Source organism: Vigna umbellata, chromosome 4 (genome assembly GCF_029865625.1).
Source record: "Vigna umbellata cultivar VRB3 chromosome 4, Vumbellata_1.0, whole genome shotgun sequence".
In the NCBI taxonomy this organism is placed as follows: domain Eukaryota; kingdom Viridiplantae; phylum Streptophyta; class Magnoliopsida; order Fabales; family Fabaceae; genus Vigna; species Vigna umbellata.
In genome coordinates this window covers 57597455-57613767 of record NC_142168.1, presented here as the reverse complement: position 1 = coordinate 57613767, position 16313 = coordinate 57597455, and the positions used below count along the sequence as shown (strand labels likewise).

The 16313-nt window shown below is 34.9% G+C and overlaps 2 protein-coding genes across 2 annotated transcripts; both read right to left on the bottom strand.

The window, feature by feature from the left end:
• Nucleotides 1-4611: 4611 nt before the first annotated feature.
• LOC148200661 (putative starch synthase 4, chloroplastic/amyloplastic) lies at nucleotides 4612-6623 on the bottom strand. Its single transcript, XM_088114386.1, has 6 exons — nucleotides 6505-6623; nucleotides 6336-6411; nucleotides 6079-6263; nucleotides 5805-5999; nucleotides 5654-5725; nucleotides 4612-5019 (listed from the first exon to the last, which is right to left on the bottom strand). Exons 1-6 carry the CDS (start codon nucleotides 6607-6609, stop codon nucleotides 4777-4779), a joined length of 876 nt encoding a protein of 291 aa, XP_087970512.1. The 5' UTR covers nucleotides 6610-6623; the 3' UTR covers nucleotides 4612-4776.
• A 2809-nt stretch (nucleotides 6624-9432) lies between these two features.
• On the bottom strand, nucleotides 9433-11141 carry LOC148200660 (spermidine hydroxycinnamoyl transferase-like). The gene is made up of 2 exons (XM_088111880.1): nucleotides 10028-11141; nucleotides 9433-9839 (listed from the first exon to the last, which is right to left on the bottom strand). The coding sequence occupies exons 1-2, from the start codon at nucleotides 11066-11068 to the stop codon at nucleotides 9531-9533; spliced, it is 1350 nt and encodes a 449-aa protein (XP_087968006.1). The 5' UTR covers nucleotides 11069-11141; the 3' UTR covers nucleotides 9433-9530.
• Between the last annotated feature and the right edge of the window lie 5172 nt (nucleotides 11142-16313).

The following is a 16313-nucleotide window of genomic DNA, read 5'->3' as shown; positions in this document are numbered from 1 at the left end:
TCAGCAATATATCTTTCAATCATCGAACCTTCTGAACGATATTGATTTTTGACGTACCCTTTCAAAATCTTCATATAACGCTCAATAGGGTACATCCATCTTAAGTATACTGGTCCACACAACTTTATTTCTCTGACCAAATGAACAAGTAAATGCACCATGATGTCAAAAAAGGATGGAGGGAAAAACATTTCTAGTTGACACAAGATGATCATAATTTCGTTTTGAAGTTCATCTAACTTTGTAGGATCGATGACTTTACTACAAATTGACGAGAAAAATGAGCACAATCGAGTTATGGTCAGCCTAACTTTTTTGGGCAAAATTCCACGAATTGCCACTGGTAACAACTGTTGCATTAGGACGTGGCAATCGTGAGACTTCAGTCCAACAATCTTTAAGTCCTGCATTGACACTAAGCTCTTGATATTTGAAGAGTATCCTTGTGGTACCTTGATACTCTTTAAACAAAGACAAAAACTTATCTTCTCTTGTTTGGACATTGTGTAACATGCAGGGGGCAAATAAGTACGTTTACCAATCTCTCTTGGTGCCAATTCTTCTCGGATCTTCATGTCAACCAAATCCAAACGCGCATTCACTCCATCTTTTGTTTTTCCCTGGATATTTAGTAGTGTACCAATCAAGCTATCACAAACATTTTTCTCAACATGCATGACATCTATGCAATGTCTAACATCTAACTTTGACCAATATGGAAGATCAAAGAATATTGATTTCTTCTTCCAAGGGGTCGCTACAGAAGACTTCTTCGACGTTTTCCCAAATTGATGATGTACTTTATTAACTTTCTGAACAACTTCAAGTCCAGTAAGTGGAATGGGTGCATTGTCTTTCTCTTGTTCTCCATTGAATGCTTTCTTTAACCTTCGATATGGATGATTAGATTGTAAAAATCGCCGATGACGCATATACACTGTCTTCCTTCCGTGTTTTAATTGTTGAGATGCAGTGTTTTCTTCACATATAGGACATGCTTTATGACCCTTCACACTGTACCCCGACAAATTACCATAAGCTGGGAAGTCATTAATGGTGCAAAATAACATGGCATGCATCATGAAAGTTTCTGAAGCAAAGGCATCAAATATTTCAACCCCATCAACCCACAACAACTTCAAGTCTTCAACTAGTGGCCTTAGATAAACATCGATGTCATTTCCAGGCTGCTTTGGACCAGATATCAACATTGACAACATCATGTACTTTCTTTTCATGCACAATCCAGGAGATAAGTTGTAAATTATCAGTATAACGGGCCAACAACTGTGATTGGTACTTAAATTACCAAATGGATTCATTCCATCAGTAGCTAAGCCAATAAGATTTCTACATTCTTCACCAAATTGGGGGAATTCTTGATCAATAATTTTCCATTGCTTGGAATCAGCCGGATGACGAAGCATCCCATCAGTTGTTCTCTCATCTGCATGCCATCTTAGGTTTTTAGCGTCTTTGGGATTCGCAAACAAACGCTTAAGTCTGGCAACTAGTGGAAGGTACCAAACTACTTTCAAAGCAGAACCATTCTTTTCTGTGATGCCACCTTCTTCACCGTTGTTTTTTGACTTGTATCGTGATAACCCACATTTTGGACACTTTATCAAAACTTCATTCTCATTCCTATATAATATGCAATCATTCGGACATGCATGTATCCGTTTATATTCCATACCCATCGGACAGAGAATTTTTTTTGCATCATAATTACGATTGGGTAACGTATTTCCATCTGGCAGCATTTCATTCAACAACGACAATAATTCTGTAAAACTCTTATCACTCCATCCATTGCTCGCCTTTAAATTCATCAGCCTTAACACCGCTGACAACCGTGTGAACTTAGTTGAACCCGCATACAAAGGAGTCTCCGCATCAGTGGACATCGTTTCATACACATGCGCTTGGGCAAAAGCTTCTGCGCCAACATCGCGGATCATGTCCTCTAAGTTGTCTTCTTCTGCTTCATCTTCCATATCCATTGTGGAATCATAAACATTTCCAGTTGGAGCGACAGTTGGAAAGTCTGTTACTTCGCCGTGCCATATCCATGTTGTATAACTTCGTATGAAACCATCACAGATAAGATGTTCCCTAATATCAGTTGCGTTCAACTTCCTCCCATTCAAACAGTTCACACAGGGACATCTGAACTTGACTTCATCATCACCACTTGTACTCGCATTACGTTGCGCAAACTGTATAAAGTCTTCTACCCCTCTCTCGTACTCAGTGCTGATGCGTGGTAAATTCATCCACCCTCTATCCGTACGCATGTTTACTGAAATTGTTTACACAATCTCAATAATCTTGAATGATCACTTTGATCGTGTTTGTATTCAAGGTGTGACCCTATCCCATTCAAGAAGATTCACTTTTTTTAGTTTATTAAACATATCAATTTTAAACAACATATCTTAAATTTCACGAAATTTTGCCAGCATTTCGCATTGGTCTTCAAGTTACACGAAATGAAAGTGATTATAAATCACAATCAAATATGCACCCGAAGATCAATACAAAAACACAACGGAAAATTTTCATAAAATTTAAGACATGTATATTAAAATTGATATGTTATAATAAACTATGAAAAAAGTTATTACTCTTCTTAAACTGTCCAACCGGACAATTCAAGATTCAATACTTATAAATTATTATTACTATCTCCTTTCTATTCATTTTTAAAAAGTACATTTGTTCAAAAAAATCTGGAGATAGTTAATAATTTTTGTATTCAATCTCAAACGGGAATCTAAGGCTAATTCAAAACGACAATATATCCAAACAAACAAATATTTACATATGCAACATAAATCAAGTAAAAGGAAGCAAAGGACCATTAAAACCACCACAGACAGATATCAATCAAATATATATATATATATATATATATATATATATATATATATATATATATATATATATATAGATATATATATACGTGTTGGCCTAAAGTCAAGTGCTTCATGACTCAAAACACAAGTTATGGCCGACATCTAGGTCAAGTGAATCTAATAACTTGGGTTTCTCTACTATCTTTTTATTTTAAGTCTTCCAAAAGTAATTGATAGGTTTTTAGAATATTTTTTACAATGGACTTTATTGTTCAATTAAAGAATTAAATAAGAAAATTTATTATTTCAATTTATTATTGTCTCAAGATTAAGTTTTTTTAGATGTTTTCAATTTTCGTGTTAGCTTTTTAGTTTAGAGATGTTTACTTTTTAACTCAATAACCATTATAGTTAAGATATTTAAACAAAGTTAATTTATTTTGTGATATTCTATCTTTAATTGTTGAAAACCGATTACTAAGAATTCTTGCTTTGAGAATCAGAAGACGGATGTCTTACTAAGTACAGCAAGACAGATATTGCAAAGAAAATCGATTTTTCAAGGAAGTGGCATAAATCTAGAAGGAAGATTCCATCGTTGGCTTTGAAGCAGTTGATCACTGTGTACCATTCTATCAAATAATTTATGGGTCATTATAATGTGTTGGCTTCTATTCTATTCAAAGTCTAAAGAATTTTAGCAGTTCATCATTCAGCTATTATTAACATATTGTATTAATATAGTGGCCTTTTCTAGTATAAACAATTTCAGCATTGGACCTTTTCTTGTTTGTCTCGGATCACACACGCATACACATTGTTACAACATACACTTACATGATCGTTTCCTATTCATTCCAACACTGTTACAGCAGATAACAACAGTTTCAGAGTGGGAAGCTTATAAGGAATCCAAGCAAAAAGCAACAAGCAACAATGGCAGAAGCAGCGCTTTTAAAAACTCTATGAAAACGCTTTAAAAAACTTACCGTCGCGGGAACAATGGCAGAAGCAGCGCTTGGAGACAATGGAGGCACGGCGGCACGACGGCTGACGCACGGAGAAGAAAACAATCGCGCCTTGGTGGTGGAGGCTCGCCCAGAAACGCTGGTGGTCACGGAGAAGAGAGCACGGGGAGGTGTTGAAGAAGAAACCGTAAAGGAAGTGGCCACCCGACTTGGACAAGGATTCGCCGGAGACAATGGAGGCACGGCGGCACGACGGCGGACGCACGGAGAAGACAACAATCGTGCCTTGGTGGTGGAGGCTCGCCCAACGCTGGTCGTGACGGAGAAGAGAAAGCACAGGGAGCGTTGAAGAAGAAACCGTAAACCCTTCTGTTTTATGGTAAAAAAGAAACCAATACCACTACAAAAAAGTAGGGCATTACCGAAGGCCATATGCCCTCGGTAAAAGCCACAGGCCGTCGATAATGGGTGTTTACCGAAGGCTTATCGACGGCCAAAAATCCTTCGGTAAATCCCTTGTCGCTAACAATTACCGAGGGCTTTCGCCCTTCGGTAATTACCGAGGGCCAAAAGCCTTCGGTAATTACCGAGGGTCAAAAGCCTTCGGTAATGACCAAACGATGGTATTTACCGAAGGGCAGAAGCCTTCGGTAATGACCAACAGTGGGCATTTACCGAAGGGCAAAAGCCTTCGGTAAATTGCAGAGCAGGTTTCAGAGAAATGGCATTTCCTGTGCAACCCAGACCTGTATATCAAATTTCAATTACAAGTTTGGAGCTCTAGTACCAACTTGAAAGAAGATTGTTATTCAAATTGATTAATTTTAAACAGTACAGCGGTCTCTATAAATAGAGAACTTAACCCTACAGTAATAATTACAAAGAGATCTCTATAATCTTCTAAAAACCTATAACAACTTCTAGTACCTTCCAGTAAAACATTTAATATTCTACCAACTACCATTTAATATTCTACCAATTACCAATGGCCTCCTAATATCTGCAGATGAAAGACCTAGTTTCCTTCTCAAGGCTTGCTTATTCTCTACTTTCCCGTGCAGATCAGTTGCATTGTACTGGACTGGAAGAAATTCATCAGTGGCAGGATTCCATGCATCAGTATCAATACCATTAAGAATGCCAATGAACTTTCTGGAGTGGGAAGAGAGTGTTGAATGGAGACCATGTCCTCCCTGCATTTTTATTGGAACAACTTTTTTAAGACTGAAAAATTAGGAAGAGCACTAGTTTAAAGTTAAATAACGTTGAGAATGAATTGTATGTCTCTTTATCGTTTTCTTAATATATAGAAAAACAGAAAAATCCTCGTAAAATTAAATGCAAATAATTTCCAAACCATGCCAATTTGCAAATTGGATCAGCTAACTAAGTTCCCTTCTGTTAGACAGGTAATAATAACAAATTCCAAATGATGATACAAAGACATAGGCTAGAATCCTACATTATTATTAGTAGCATAGCCCTTTTTATTCTTGTTGAGAACAAAATTTACAGAAAGCTTAAGTTGTTAGGTGGAGCACACCTGCACTTGAAAGCTACTTGGGCTTGAAAAATGAACAAAATAAAATCTCCCCAAATCAAATTCTAAAGTTGATTTGAGACGCAGAAGTTGCAAAATCAAATTCTAAAGACTCAATATGTCATGGTCAAGAACCAACTCCCTTGAAAAACATTACGTGGAGACATCTATATGTTTGTGCCAACATGTGTTGTTGCCTTATTATTTATATTAATTAATTAAAGACAAAAGATATTTTGGTAGAACTAGAAAATACATATTGCACTAGAACAAGAAATAAACCATACCTCTGTAGTTCTCACTTCTTGGGCATAAGTAGGTGAAACTGTTGTCACAATGTTTGAGAAAACAATCCCACCCTGATCATGAAAGGAAAATCTCTATTACCTATATTTATTGAAGATATATAATATGATCAGTAATATTTTATGACCTTACCTTGACAGAATTAACTCTATCCCGTGCTGAGTTGTCCTGCATTTTATCTGATTGGTTTAGATTCTGGCTAACAAGACCACATGAGTCTAACTCTGAAGCTGCTGCAGTCCCCTGATACTCAAAGTTGTGGCATGTAAAGCATATCCTAGCTGAATTTAATCCTTTATGTACAAATATCTCCCAGTACAGAGGAGCCTAGCAAAGAAACAGATATGCCATACTATTAGTAACTGAAAGAGCAAAAATATGCTAGAAAGAACTATACAGCTCATACAATAAATGCTGTCTGCCAATCATGGCAATGAATGATATTTGGCTTCTTGCCAGCTTGCAGAAGAAACTCAAGAGCAGCACGGCTAAAAAATGAAAATCGTCTGAAATCATCATGCTCGCCATAAAATTTTCCTCTCCAAAAGAACTTAGAAGGATGCTGGGGCTCAATAAAATAAACAGGAAGACCTGCACAGTCAAAGTGAAGTTACTGAACCAGTAAAAGACAATCAATTAAAACGAAAATATCTAATAAAATACCTACAACACTGCCAACCCAGATTTTACTTTTGTATAATTGGTGATCAAAGTATGATTCTATCTCCACGCTCAAAGCCTGAATGAATAATCACATTATTTCAAGTAGTGCAGGATACCAACTACCAAGACTATCAACACGTTCAATTATTTTCTTAATGAAATGGCATACCCGTAAGTTGCAGACACGATCATATTGCTTACAATCATATTTGGGAAGCACAATTTCAACAAGGTGTCCTTTCTTTTGCAGTGCAGGTCTACACAAATCATACATATGACTTACCAACACATGACAGTATATGACAATAGTTCACTTATAAAGCAAATTAACTACATATATATAAATTAAATAAATAGCAAGTCAGTAGTTTACAGTGAATAAGCAATACACACCATATCAACATCAATGGTCGCTACACTATTCCAGTAACAAAAATGCTTGTTTGCACGGACTGAACAACAAATCCATACATGTTATTCTAATTCTATCAAAAACTGAATTCATTATGTTACACACCAGTTTCAATAGTGTTAACGCACATGCTAATCATAAAATCCAAACTGTTACACACCAGTTACAGTGCCACAAAAACAAAAAATGCTTCAGAATCATGAAACAAATGCTACAATATCAATTAAGAATCAAGTCTCTCAAACAACAAGTGGATCACAAAATTAAAGCATTGATACATCGATTACTATTTTAATTTCAACTGAAGAAGGGATCTTCACTCAATGAAGGAAAGACTAAAAATACGTACTGCTTGAGTATCAAAATAGAGCACGCTCGTTTTGAAGGCCAAACTGCAAGTGGCCAAAGACCTAGCCGACGCGGAGATTCCGACGATGCCGAGAACAAGGCCGCGACAGCGGCGCATCCCACGGCAGAGAGGCTGGACGAAGCCGAGCCAGCCGGAGGCGGAGAGCGTGGCGGGAGGAGGTGCGTGCGGCGGAGGAGGCCGAGGAAGAGCCCCATGACGGTGTCTGCGATCTCCTCGGTGCGCGAGGTGTCGACGTGGACGAGGCGAAGGCCGAGGTCAGCGGCAAGGGCGGAGTCGACGGCGCGGTCGGCAGAGTCGACGGTGCGGTCGGCGGAGCCGGACGATGAGGTGGTAGGAACGGAGGCGGCTCTGTGGTGGCGCGGAGGTAGGCGAGGGAGTGCGGGAGAGTTTTAAGGAAGACAAAATTTGGGAGAATGGGAGAGAAAAATCTCAAATTCTAATTTCATAAGTCGAACCTTACACCGACAGCCACATTCTTTCGGTAAAATCACTATACCAATACCGAAGGTTAAAGTCCTTCGGTAAAATCAACTTTATCGAAGGCCAAAAGGCCGTCGGAAATATACCTTCGGTAATTAATCATTTTCTTGTAGTGTACTGCCTCGGTTTTACGAATAACCGAGGCCTAAACAGCTTAAATTAGGCTTTCGGCATCGGTTTTACGAATAACCGAAGCAATATATGTGGACAAAAAGCATTACACAGAGATTTGGCAGATGAAAAGTCTGAACGCACACGTTTACGCTTCGGTTCACTCCTGTAACCGAGGTCATATGGTCTTTCGGTCTCGGTTCTTTATAGACCCGAGGCAATATCCTCTGGACCAAAAGCTGTCAGTTTGACTACTTGCAGAGGTGGTTGAGTGGCAGAGATGTTTATGCATCGGGTGGCACAGTGAATCGAGGTAGTATCAGTTTTAGGCACCGGTTCAGCAGCAACCGAGGCATATAAGTTCCCGTTAATTACCAAAAAGCCACCGCGTTTTTATATGCTTCGGTTTTTGGACAACCGAGGCGTATTGGCCGCCTTTAAAAGTTGTTTTTTTACTAGTGTCTCATGCAACTCTAAAAACACCCAAATGGTGTCCTCTGAATAAAGCTCCTCTGCTTCGGAGTCAATCTTCGATTCAAAGCATCAACTAACTTTGTTTTGAAAGAATGTCGAACACACAACTGCATTAAAAATAAACTTATCACGTCATAACAATGCAAAAAGGAAATAATAGAAAAGTAAATGAGAAAGGGGAAAATGAAAAGAGGAAAGGAAAAAGGGGAAAGGGAAAAGACAAAAGGGAATATTGGAAATACCTTGCTCCCATCACCAAAGTCAGCGAAGTTTTCCATTTTGCAACCCACAACACAAAATAACAGAAAATGAGAGAGATGTCTCGCCGGTGAATGTTGAATCGAAAAAACAAACCACCCAACGAAGGAGGACTACGTCTTGACGCCGATGATTGTGAAAGAAACAGAAAAAGGGACATCGGAGAGGTTGATTCGTCGGAGAAGTCACCGCACATAGAGAGAAAGGAGAGATAATATAGAGATGGAGAAGGTTTGAAACGAAAATTAAAAAGGGGAAAGGAAGAACGAGTTTTGAAACGAAAATGAAAAATAAAATCAGAGAAATGAAGTCGACATCCCTTTTTACCACTTGAAAAAGTAATTAAAACGTCAATATCTTTTTGACACGTTGCGTTAACCTATCACCGTCCATAGTTTATATTTGCGATTGAATTAAGAACTAAAATCTACTTAAAATATTTATTTAAGTTTTGACCGTGACTGAAAATGAGTCATTGAATATTTTTATTTTTCAACTGGATTAACAACCAAAATTACCAACTGGATTAAAAACCACGTATTTGTAGACAAAATATTTAATGCAATTTTTGTGCTTAATGAAGTAGGGCAAATGTCCATTTCGATATATTACAAATTTCATTTTGTCCTTTGTATTTTATTTGTAATAAATAAAAAATACATAATTGTTAAAGTGGACTTGTCTGTAATAAATTTTCTATATGTGTATCTATAGATATTTATCCTTTGTTTATCAACTAGTCTCTAATGTGAATCTCAATTTTTTAGTTATTTTTCTTATTTAATGTTTTCTGTTATTCACATATTGACTTAAGGTTAGAACGTGATTTACAGATATAACATCATCCAATATTATACTTAACTTTTATAATAATCAATATCTCCATTCAAACTTAAAGAAACAAAAAGACAACTTCTCTAAAGAGAGTTGCATCCAAAAACAAACAATTATAAGTAAAAAATACATAAAATTAATTATTCATCAACCACTAATAAAAACAAAGACTAATGGTTGAACAATTTATTAAACATTAGAAATTACATATAACATGTAAAGCTTGCATTCAACAAGTTCAATACGAATACATAGTTTATATTTCTTTATAGAAATAGTTCTTGAAAAGCTGCATATGTTCCACTTGAAAGTGTAGAACCAGAATAACAGAGCCATCACCATCTGGACTTTGGGTAATCACTGCCCTCTCTTGTCTAACCACACCTGCCAGACCTACATACACAGGCTTTCCCCAACCAAAATCTGCTTCATGCATTGGCATACTCAGCCAACTTGTAATACGTAAGTTAGGGTTCCCAAAAAACAATACATCCTTGCCTTCATTTGCTCCATAGTACAAAGTTCTCGCTTTATTCACATGATCCTGACTTCTAATCACATCTATCTGTAAAAAAAAAAAAATATTATTTATACAATTTCGTTTCATATGTTATTGAATCCCTTTTAATTTAATTAATTTATTTATTTTCATGGCATTTTATTTTCAATTTTTTCACGTCAAAATAAGAAGAAAATTCTGTCAAACTATAAAAGAAGTGTGAAAGAAAGAGATATAAAACTGATCCTACATACCTGTGCGCATATAAACTCATGTGTAATCATTTCAACAGATTCCCTTATTTTCTGGGCAACATGAGCCAAAGGACTTGATAAGATTTCTCCAACGCGTGATGATGCTGATACTATGGACAAAGCATTACCAATGTAATTCCTAGGAAGAGGTGGAATGAGTCTATTGCGAATATCACCACTGAACCGAAGCAGCGTTGGTTGATTCTCATCTAATCCACGAGCCTTAGATGCACATTTCCACACATGTGCAGCAATAGCCTCAAATCTGCTATAAGGTCTTGACCCTTTCGTTGATTTATCAGCATTCGCCTTGTTCTTCAACTTCCCCACTTGTTCTGCTGTCAGCTTCAACGTAGTGGCATTTACCCTCTTGTTTCTCTCAACAGTGTTGTCACTTCTTCCTAATATGAGAGGCATAGGCTTGAACTCTTGGTGATCAAAGCGTGAGGTTGATGGAGGAACAGTGAATTTTAGCACAGTTCGATCCAGAAAGGGCATTTCATGGGGCTCTAATGTGTCTCCACGAGCCAACTTTGCCCATGAATTGATGAAGTGAATGGCAGAAATACCATCAAACAAAAGATGAGATACAGCAACTCCAATGGAAAACGCTTCATCACCAAGGAAGCTTGTTACTTGCACTAGTAACAAGGGAAGTTCCTCAATGAAGGTGTTTGTGTAATTGACTGTTGGAACCAAGTCATTGGCGGATTCACCCAAAAAGTCACCATAATAGTTCACTGTTTTTGTGGATTCTGCTTCAATCAACACCGCTCCTTTTGCATTACAATCCAATTCCCATCTGCCACCTTCTTCTAACCTTCTCAATCTACCAGCAACTGGATAGTAATGCGACAAAATCTTGCTAAGAGAGTTTCTCATCTGTTCAACTAATGCGTCATGGTTGTGCTGTGCATGGAAAACGTAGATGGTCTGTGTATGGCACAGACGCGCCACTTGATCGATATCAGAGAGCCATTGAATACCTCCTGGAGTTGGTTGATTCGGAACTACTGTGTAAGACGCTTTGATGGTTACCATTTTTGTGAAATGTTTCTATTAACACTCACAAATGGAAATGAACTTATAAAATCTTCTTATATTTAAAGTAGAATGTGGCATTGGATGGCCTCTGTAGTTGGTTCATTTATATTTCACTTTTATTGCATTTAAATAGTTAACAATAAATCCTTATAAATTATATCTTTACATTTACATAATTAAATAAATTAAAAAAATCTCCATTTATTTCAAATATATTATTTACAATAAATAAACTGATTATTCATCATAAAATTATTACAAAAAATTTATTTTTTCTATTTTTTTTACGTCACCCTTCTTTCATATTATTTCACCTACTAATTTTTTTTCAAATGATTACACCGACTAATTACCTTTTTCAAAAGTTACCCTAAAAAATTAATTTTACTATAAAAATATACATTCCTAAAATTTAATTCAAAACAAATCTCTTAAATCATCACATACTTTATTCTTATTTTACTGCACATTTATTAGTAATTTTATTTTTTAAAAAAACAAAACTTTGACTCACTTATTTTATTATTAACTTTTATTTATATAGCCTATAAGTTTAAATTATTTAATGTCTAATTTTAACTATAATCAAACACTTATTTATCGCTAATCTTCTAATCATCCACATCAAAATTATTAACTTCAATTATTTAACCAAATATAAATGTATTTTTCAAATTTTTTTTTAAATACAAGATTTATAAAAGATTACAAAAAAAAAACAAAAAACTTATTCAAAACTGAATTGCCCAAAAATCAAATTTCGTCTAACATCCAAGTGAAAAAAAATCGACAAAAGGTTCATATTCAATTTTTCAGAAACCAATGACAACCAACGACCAATAGTTTCAACCACCAATAGTAACTAGTGATGACAAAGAAATAAAGCAATGAATGGAACAAGCACATAACCAAATAAAATGAAGCACATATAAAGTGAAACGAAAACAAGAAGAAACGAAAAGAAGGAAAAAAAGAGAGAAACTGAAGTGTGAAAGAAGATTTGAAGAAGGACCATGATATTTTAATAACTTCTTTTTAGTAACTTTATGACAACAGATTATTTATTATTATTTTATTGGTCCGTATATTTAAAACGGATCAATCACAAGCTACCACATAGGTTGTTTTGTAAAGTTATCAAAATAAGTTGTTAAAGAGACACTTTTCTTTAAAAAATAATATCAAATATTTCATACCAATTACAGTCACTAATGGTATAGAAAAAATTTCTCCAAATCGATAAAAAAGCTTTGTCATTGGATTATTTTTATACTAGTTTTAAGTCTAATAAGTATAAAAAATAATTTTTTAATCAATTATAAATATAATCGATATAGGAAAATTTATAATTTATTATGTTACTTTTTATACCATAATTTTGAATCCAATCGATATATAAAAATTTCTCATAATCACGGTACTCTTACCACACCACTTTTTATATATAATAAATCATTATAAAAAATATATTTTACACTAATTCCAAAAACCGAACTTTTTGTGAACTAAAAATGAATTACCTGTATAAATATTGTTCACAATGTAATATATATCTAGTATATATAAAAGATGCTATACTATTTGAGAAAATAAAAATTCAAAATCATCCACATAAATATTTGACAACCTCAAAAGCAAAAATTATAGAAACGTGGTAAGACTTGAGCCACACAATTGTTATCAATTGTATCTGCGGTACGATGTTGACTGTATACTGTACATGTGGACCAAATTCTGGGACGATGAAAATTTATATTAAAATAAAATATTTTCTGAGAAATATACACATGCTAAATTAATGTGTGATGATTGTCGTTTGCACGTAGTAGGTGGCATTAAATTTAGTTAGTTGATTACCATTTATTGACAGCTCTATTGCTTTGCAACACACAAAAAAGGAATCAACTTATAAGAATTCACTTTTATTACAGCTTACAATTTACAGTTTTTTTCTTTTGATACTGTCCGCGTCGATCAACAACATTCACAATTACATTCAAAATAATTACATTTAAATAATTAACACTAAATTCTTATAAATTATATCTTTCATTTAAATAACTAAATAAAATAAAAAATATCACCATTTATTTCAAATATATTATTTGCAATAAATTAAACTATTTATCTTATTCTTTATAAAATTATTACAACAAAACTATAATACTAAAAGTTAAATCTTCTATGATATTATACGAAACAAAAGAGAAAGACAAAGTCTTTCTGTACCAAATGATCCTGGACGATTCCAGACAAATTACATGGGACGTTCAGCATGACTCGCGCAACAGGCATGACAGATAGGTCTACAGAGGTGATTAAGGTAAAACACTGATTCGAAGATTGAGCTCTGGATTTGACCATGATTAGGGTCCTGCTAATCCGGGCCCCACGATCAAAACTATAAATACAGGTCAAAGATAAGAGGTAGATAGATTCATTTGCACATTTATTATAGTATTAAAACAACCGATCGGACCTTTTACTGACTTAACCATCGGAGCACTTTTGACAGGTACCCTCCTAGGCGTACAGGACAGACAGACAGGGACAAGCAGAAGGAAAGATCATGAAGAGACCAAACGGATGTTGCCGAAAACCCACGGATTTAGGTGACTCGACCCCATACAGGAACACTTTCAAAAAGAAGATAATAAATATAACTAAATTATCCTATAATAAAATTATATCTTTATTCTGCACTAGATCAACCACTACCTCATTTGCTTATATTATTTATGGTGATTATTGTAAAAAAAACACACACAGAAAAAGTAACACAAAAGAAAGCATATAAGGTAATGTGCAAAAAAAAATATTCATAAAATAGGAATATAGATGTGTTCACACATAACTCATTCATAACAACAATCATATCAATAGAAAGTTTTAGACTAGACTTAATGATTGAGATACATATATTGATATCAAATTTTTGTGAGTTATGCACTTGTGGTGACCTCTACTATAAAGTCATTGTTAATAGGTTTCACCTTACCATACACAAGGTTAGTCACTATCTTTCTGACTTTGACTTCTCCTAGTGAGTATATTATTGCTCTACGATAACCAAGTCAGTAGCTCTTTCACTTTGGTTTCGCCTAGCGAACATATTCTTGCTTAGCGAGTCTACATAATTATGTAGAACATTATTCTATAGATTTATGTCATTCTAGCCTTGTCAAACTATTCAATAGCTATTACAGGTGCCAAAACATGCCAAATTTCAAATTACACTACCTTCACTAATTCAAACAATATCATCTGCAATACCAATCAGGTAACTGTTAACACTTCGACAAGTGTACCGAATCGTATCAAGTAATAATAAATGGTAAGACCAAGTATCGTTTCTCAAGAGACTCACGACACTAAACAGTTATGTGATTATCCAACTAATTAAGACTCTAAAGAATAAATTTTGGGGTTTTTGAATGCAAATGCAATAAAAATAAACATGAATGCAATTTGATTAATTGAGGCTAAACACAAGAATGAATGAATGAAGTTGACGATATTGTTGTTGGGTTTGAGATTTCACCTAGTTTACTCTGATGCATATATGAATTTGTCTTCTTCATTAATGTTAATGCCACTTTCTAATTTACCTTAAACCCGATGTCTCGGTGAATAAAGCCTAATCCTAATTACTAGTTGACAATGTCTTGTCTCCCTAGCAATTAATCATGCATTACATTCGCACAAAAGCTTAGAGGCAACCAACCCTCTTATCCCTATGTCTAAATAATATTGCTTTTGGGAGAATTTCCCCAGTTCTAGATTTTCCCCTATGTGTCCATAGTGACAAAATCAATGATCATGCAATTGAATGAGTTAACCAAAGCATGTATAGAGTGTAGAGGAAAAACCTTAACAATTAATGAAGTAAAGAATATATAATCAATAATCAATTCAATACATGAGAGTTTACAAAGGTTACATCAATCCTCAACAATAATGGAGGTTTAGTTCACCATAGATATGGTGAAACTAGATGAACAATGGAATGAAAGGATGGAAGAGATAGAAAAACCCTAGAAAGAGAAGAGGAGACTCCCGTATCCCCAAATCTGCCCCCAAGGGGTGAAAAGTGTGTTTCTGTGCTTAAGCCATCAAAAGATACAATCCCTAGGACGTGCAAGTCCTTAAATAGAACTAAAAAATAACAGAAAACAGGTCCAAGCCCACGAAACTGGCGCTCAGCGCCCAAAAAGGCCTCTGAACGGTAACTACGGCACTAAACTAGTGCTCAACGCTACTTTTCTGCACTCTGGTTGACTTTTCTGCATACTGGTTGAATTTTCTGCACTGGTTGACTTTTCTGCATTCTGGTTGACTTTTTTGCATTCCAACTCTTTCATACTTTAACTCTTCTTTCAAATCATTCCAATAACCTACAAAATCAAGGGAATTTAGTGATAAAATCATCAAGTATAACCTCACTCTCTGATTCACAAAACTAAAGCAAAAACATAAGTTCAAGCAAGCTTCTAAGTCAAAAAGGGTGTTTTTAATATCAAAATTAAGTATAAAATAACGGTTTTTCAACCGTTATCAGTAACATTTCCAATTTCATCATACAATTCAAGTAAGCCAAATTAAAATCCTAATTTCTATTCCACACATTATACTCAATCACACAACTCAATTATACTGGCAAAACACCATACAACCATACAATTAGAAAATACAAGTAGTGTTGTCAAAATGGGTTGTAACCTGCGTGCCAACTCGGCCCACCACGGGTTTGAGCCGGGTTGGGTTTGAAAAAAATGTAATTTTTTTATGCGGGTTAGTTTCCAACCTAGCTCACTTAGAATCCGACTCATCCAGGTTGAACCCGTGGTGAACGGGGTTGGCTCACCATCCCACCTAATTAATTTAATTATTTATTATTTTGTTTTTCAATATTATTAGTGAGCATTTTTTTATTATATTGTAGATTGGGATAAAAAAATATGTTTCAAGAGAAAAAAATATTATAGATTTATCTATTCAAGACTATAATATTATAAATGGACAAATTATATAAAAATGATCAATATTAAAAACTTATTTGTTCGCCTTTTGTGCTTGTTTTTGGATTACGCTTGGATTGTACGATATATTTTTTTATTTTGAATTTTCTTTGGAGTTTATTATTATTTTAGAGTGAAATTTATTTAGATTTGAATTAAAAAAATTATATGTTTTTTTATTTTAAAAAAATTATAATTAAGTGAGCTAGTGAGCCAACCCGTTT

Bases quoted from the DNA above. Each gene is read 5' to 3' on its own strand.
- LOC148200661 (XM_088114386.1), bottom strand. From the start codon at position 6,609: ATGTATGATTTGTGTAGACCTGCACTGCAAAAGAAAGGACACCTTGTT. The intron at 6,412-6,504 runs GTATGCCATTTC...TTATTCATTCAG, and splicing joins ATCGTGTCTGCAACTTACGG to GCTTTGAGCGTGGAGATAGA. The intron at 5,726-5,804 runs GTAAGGTCATAA...TTTCATGATCAG, and splicing joins ATAGAGTTAATTCTGTCAAG to GGTGGGATTGTTTTCTCAAA.
- LOC148200660 (XM_088111880.1), bottom strand. From the start codon at position 11,068: ATGGTAACCATCAAAGCGTCTTACACAGTAGTTCCGAATCAACCAACT. The intron at 9,840-10,027 runs GTATGTAGGATC...TTTTTTTTACAG, and splicing joins ATGAGTTTATATGCGCACAG to ATAGATGTGATTAGAAGTCA.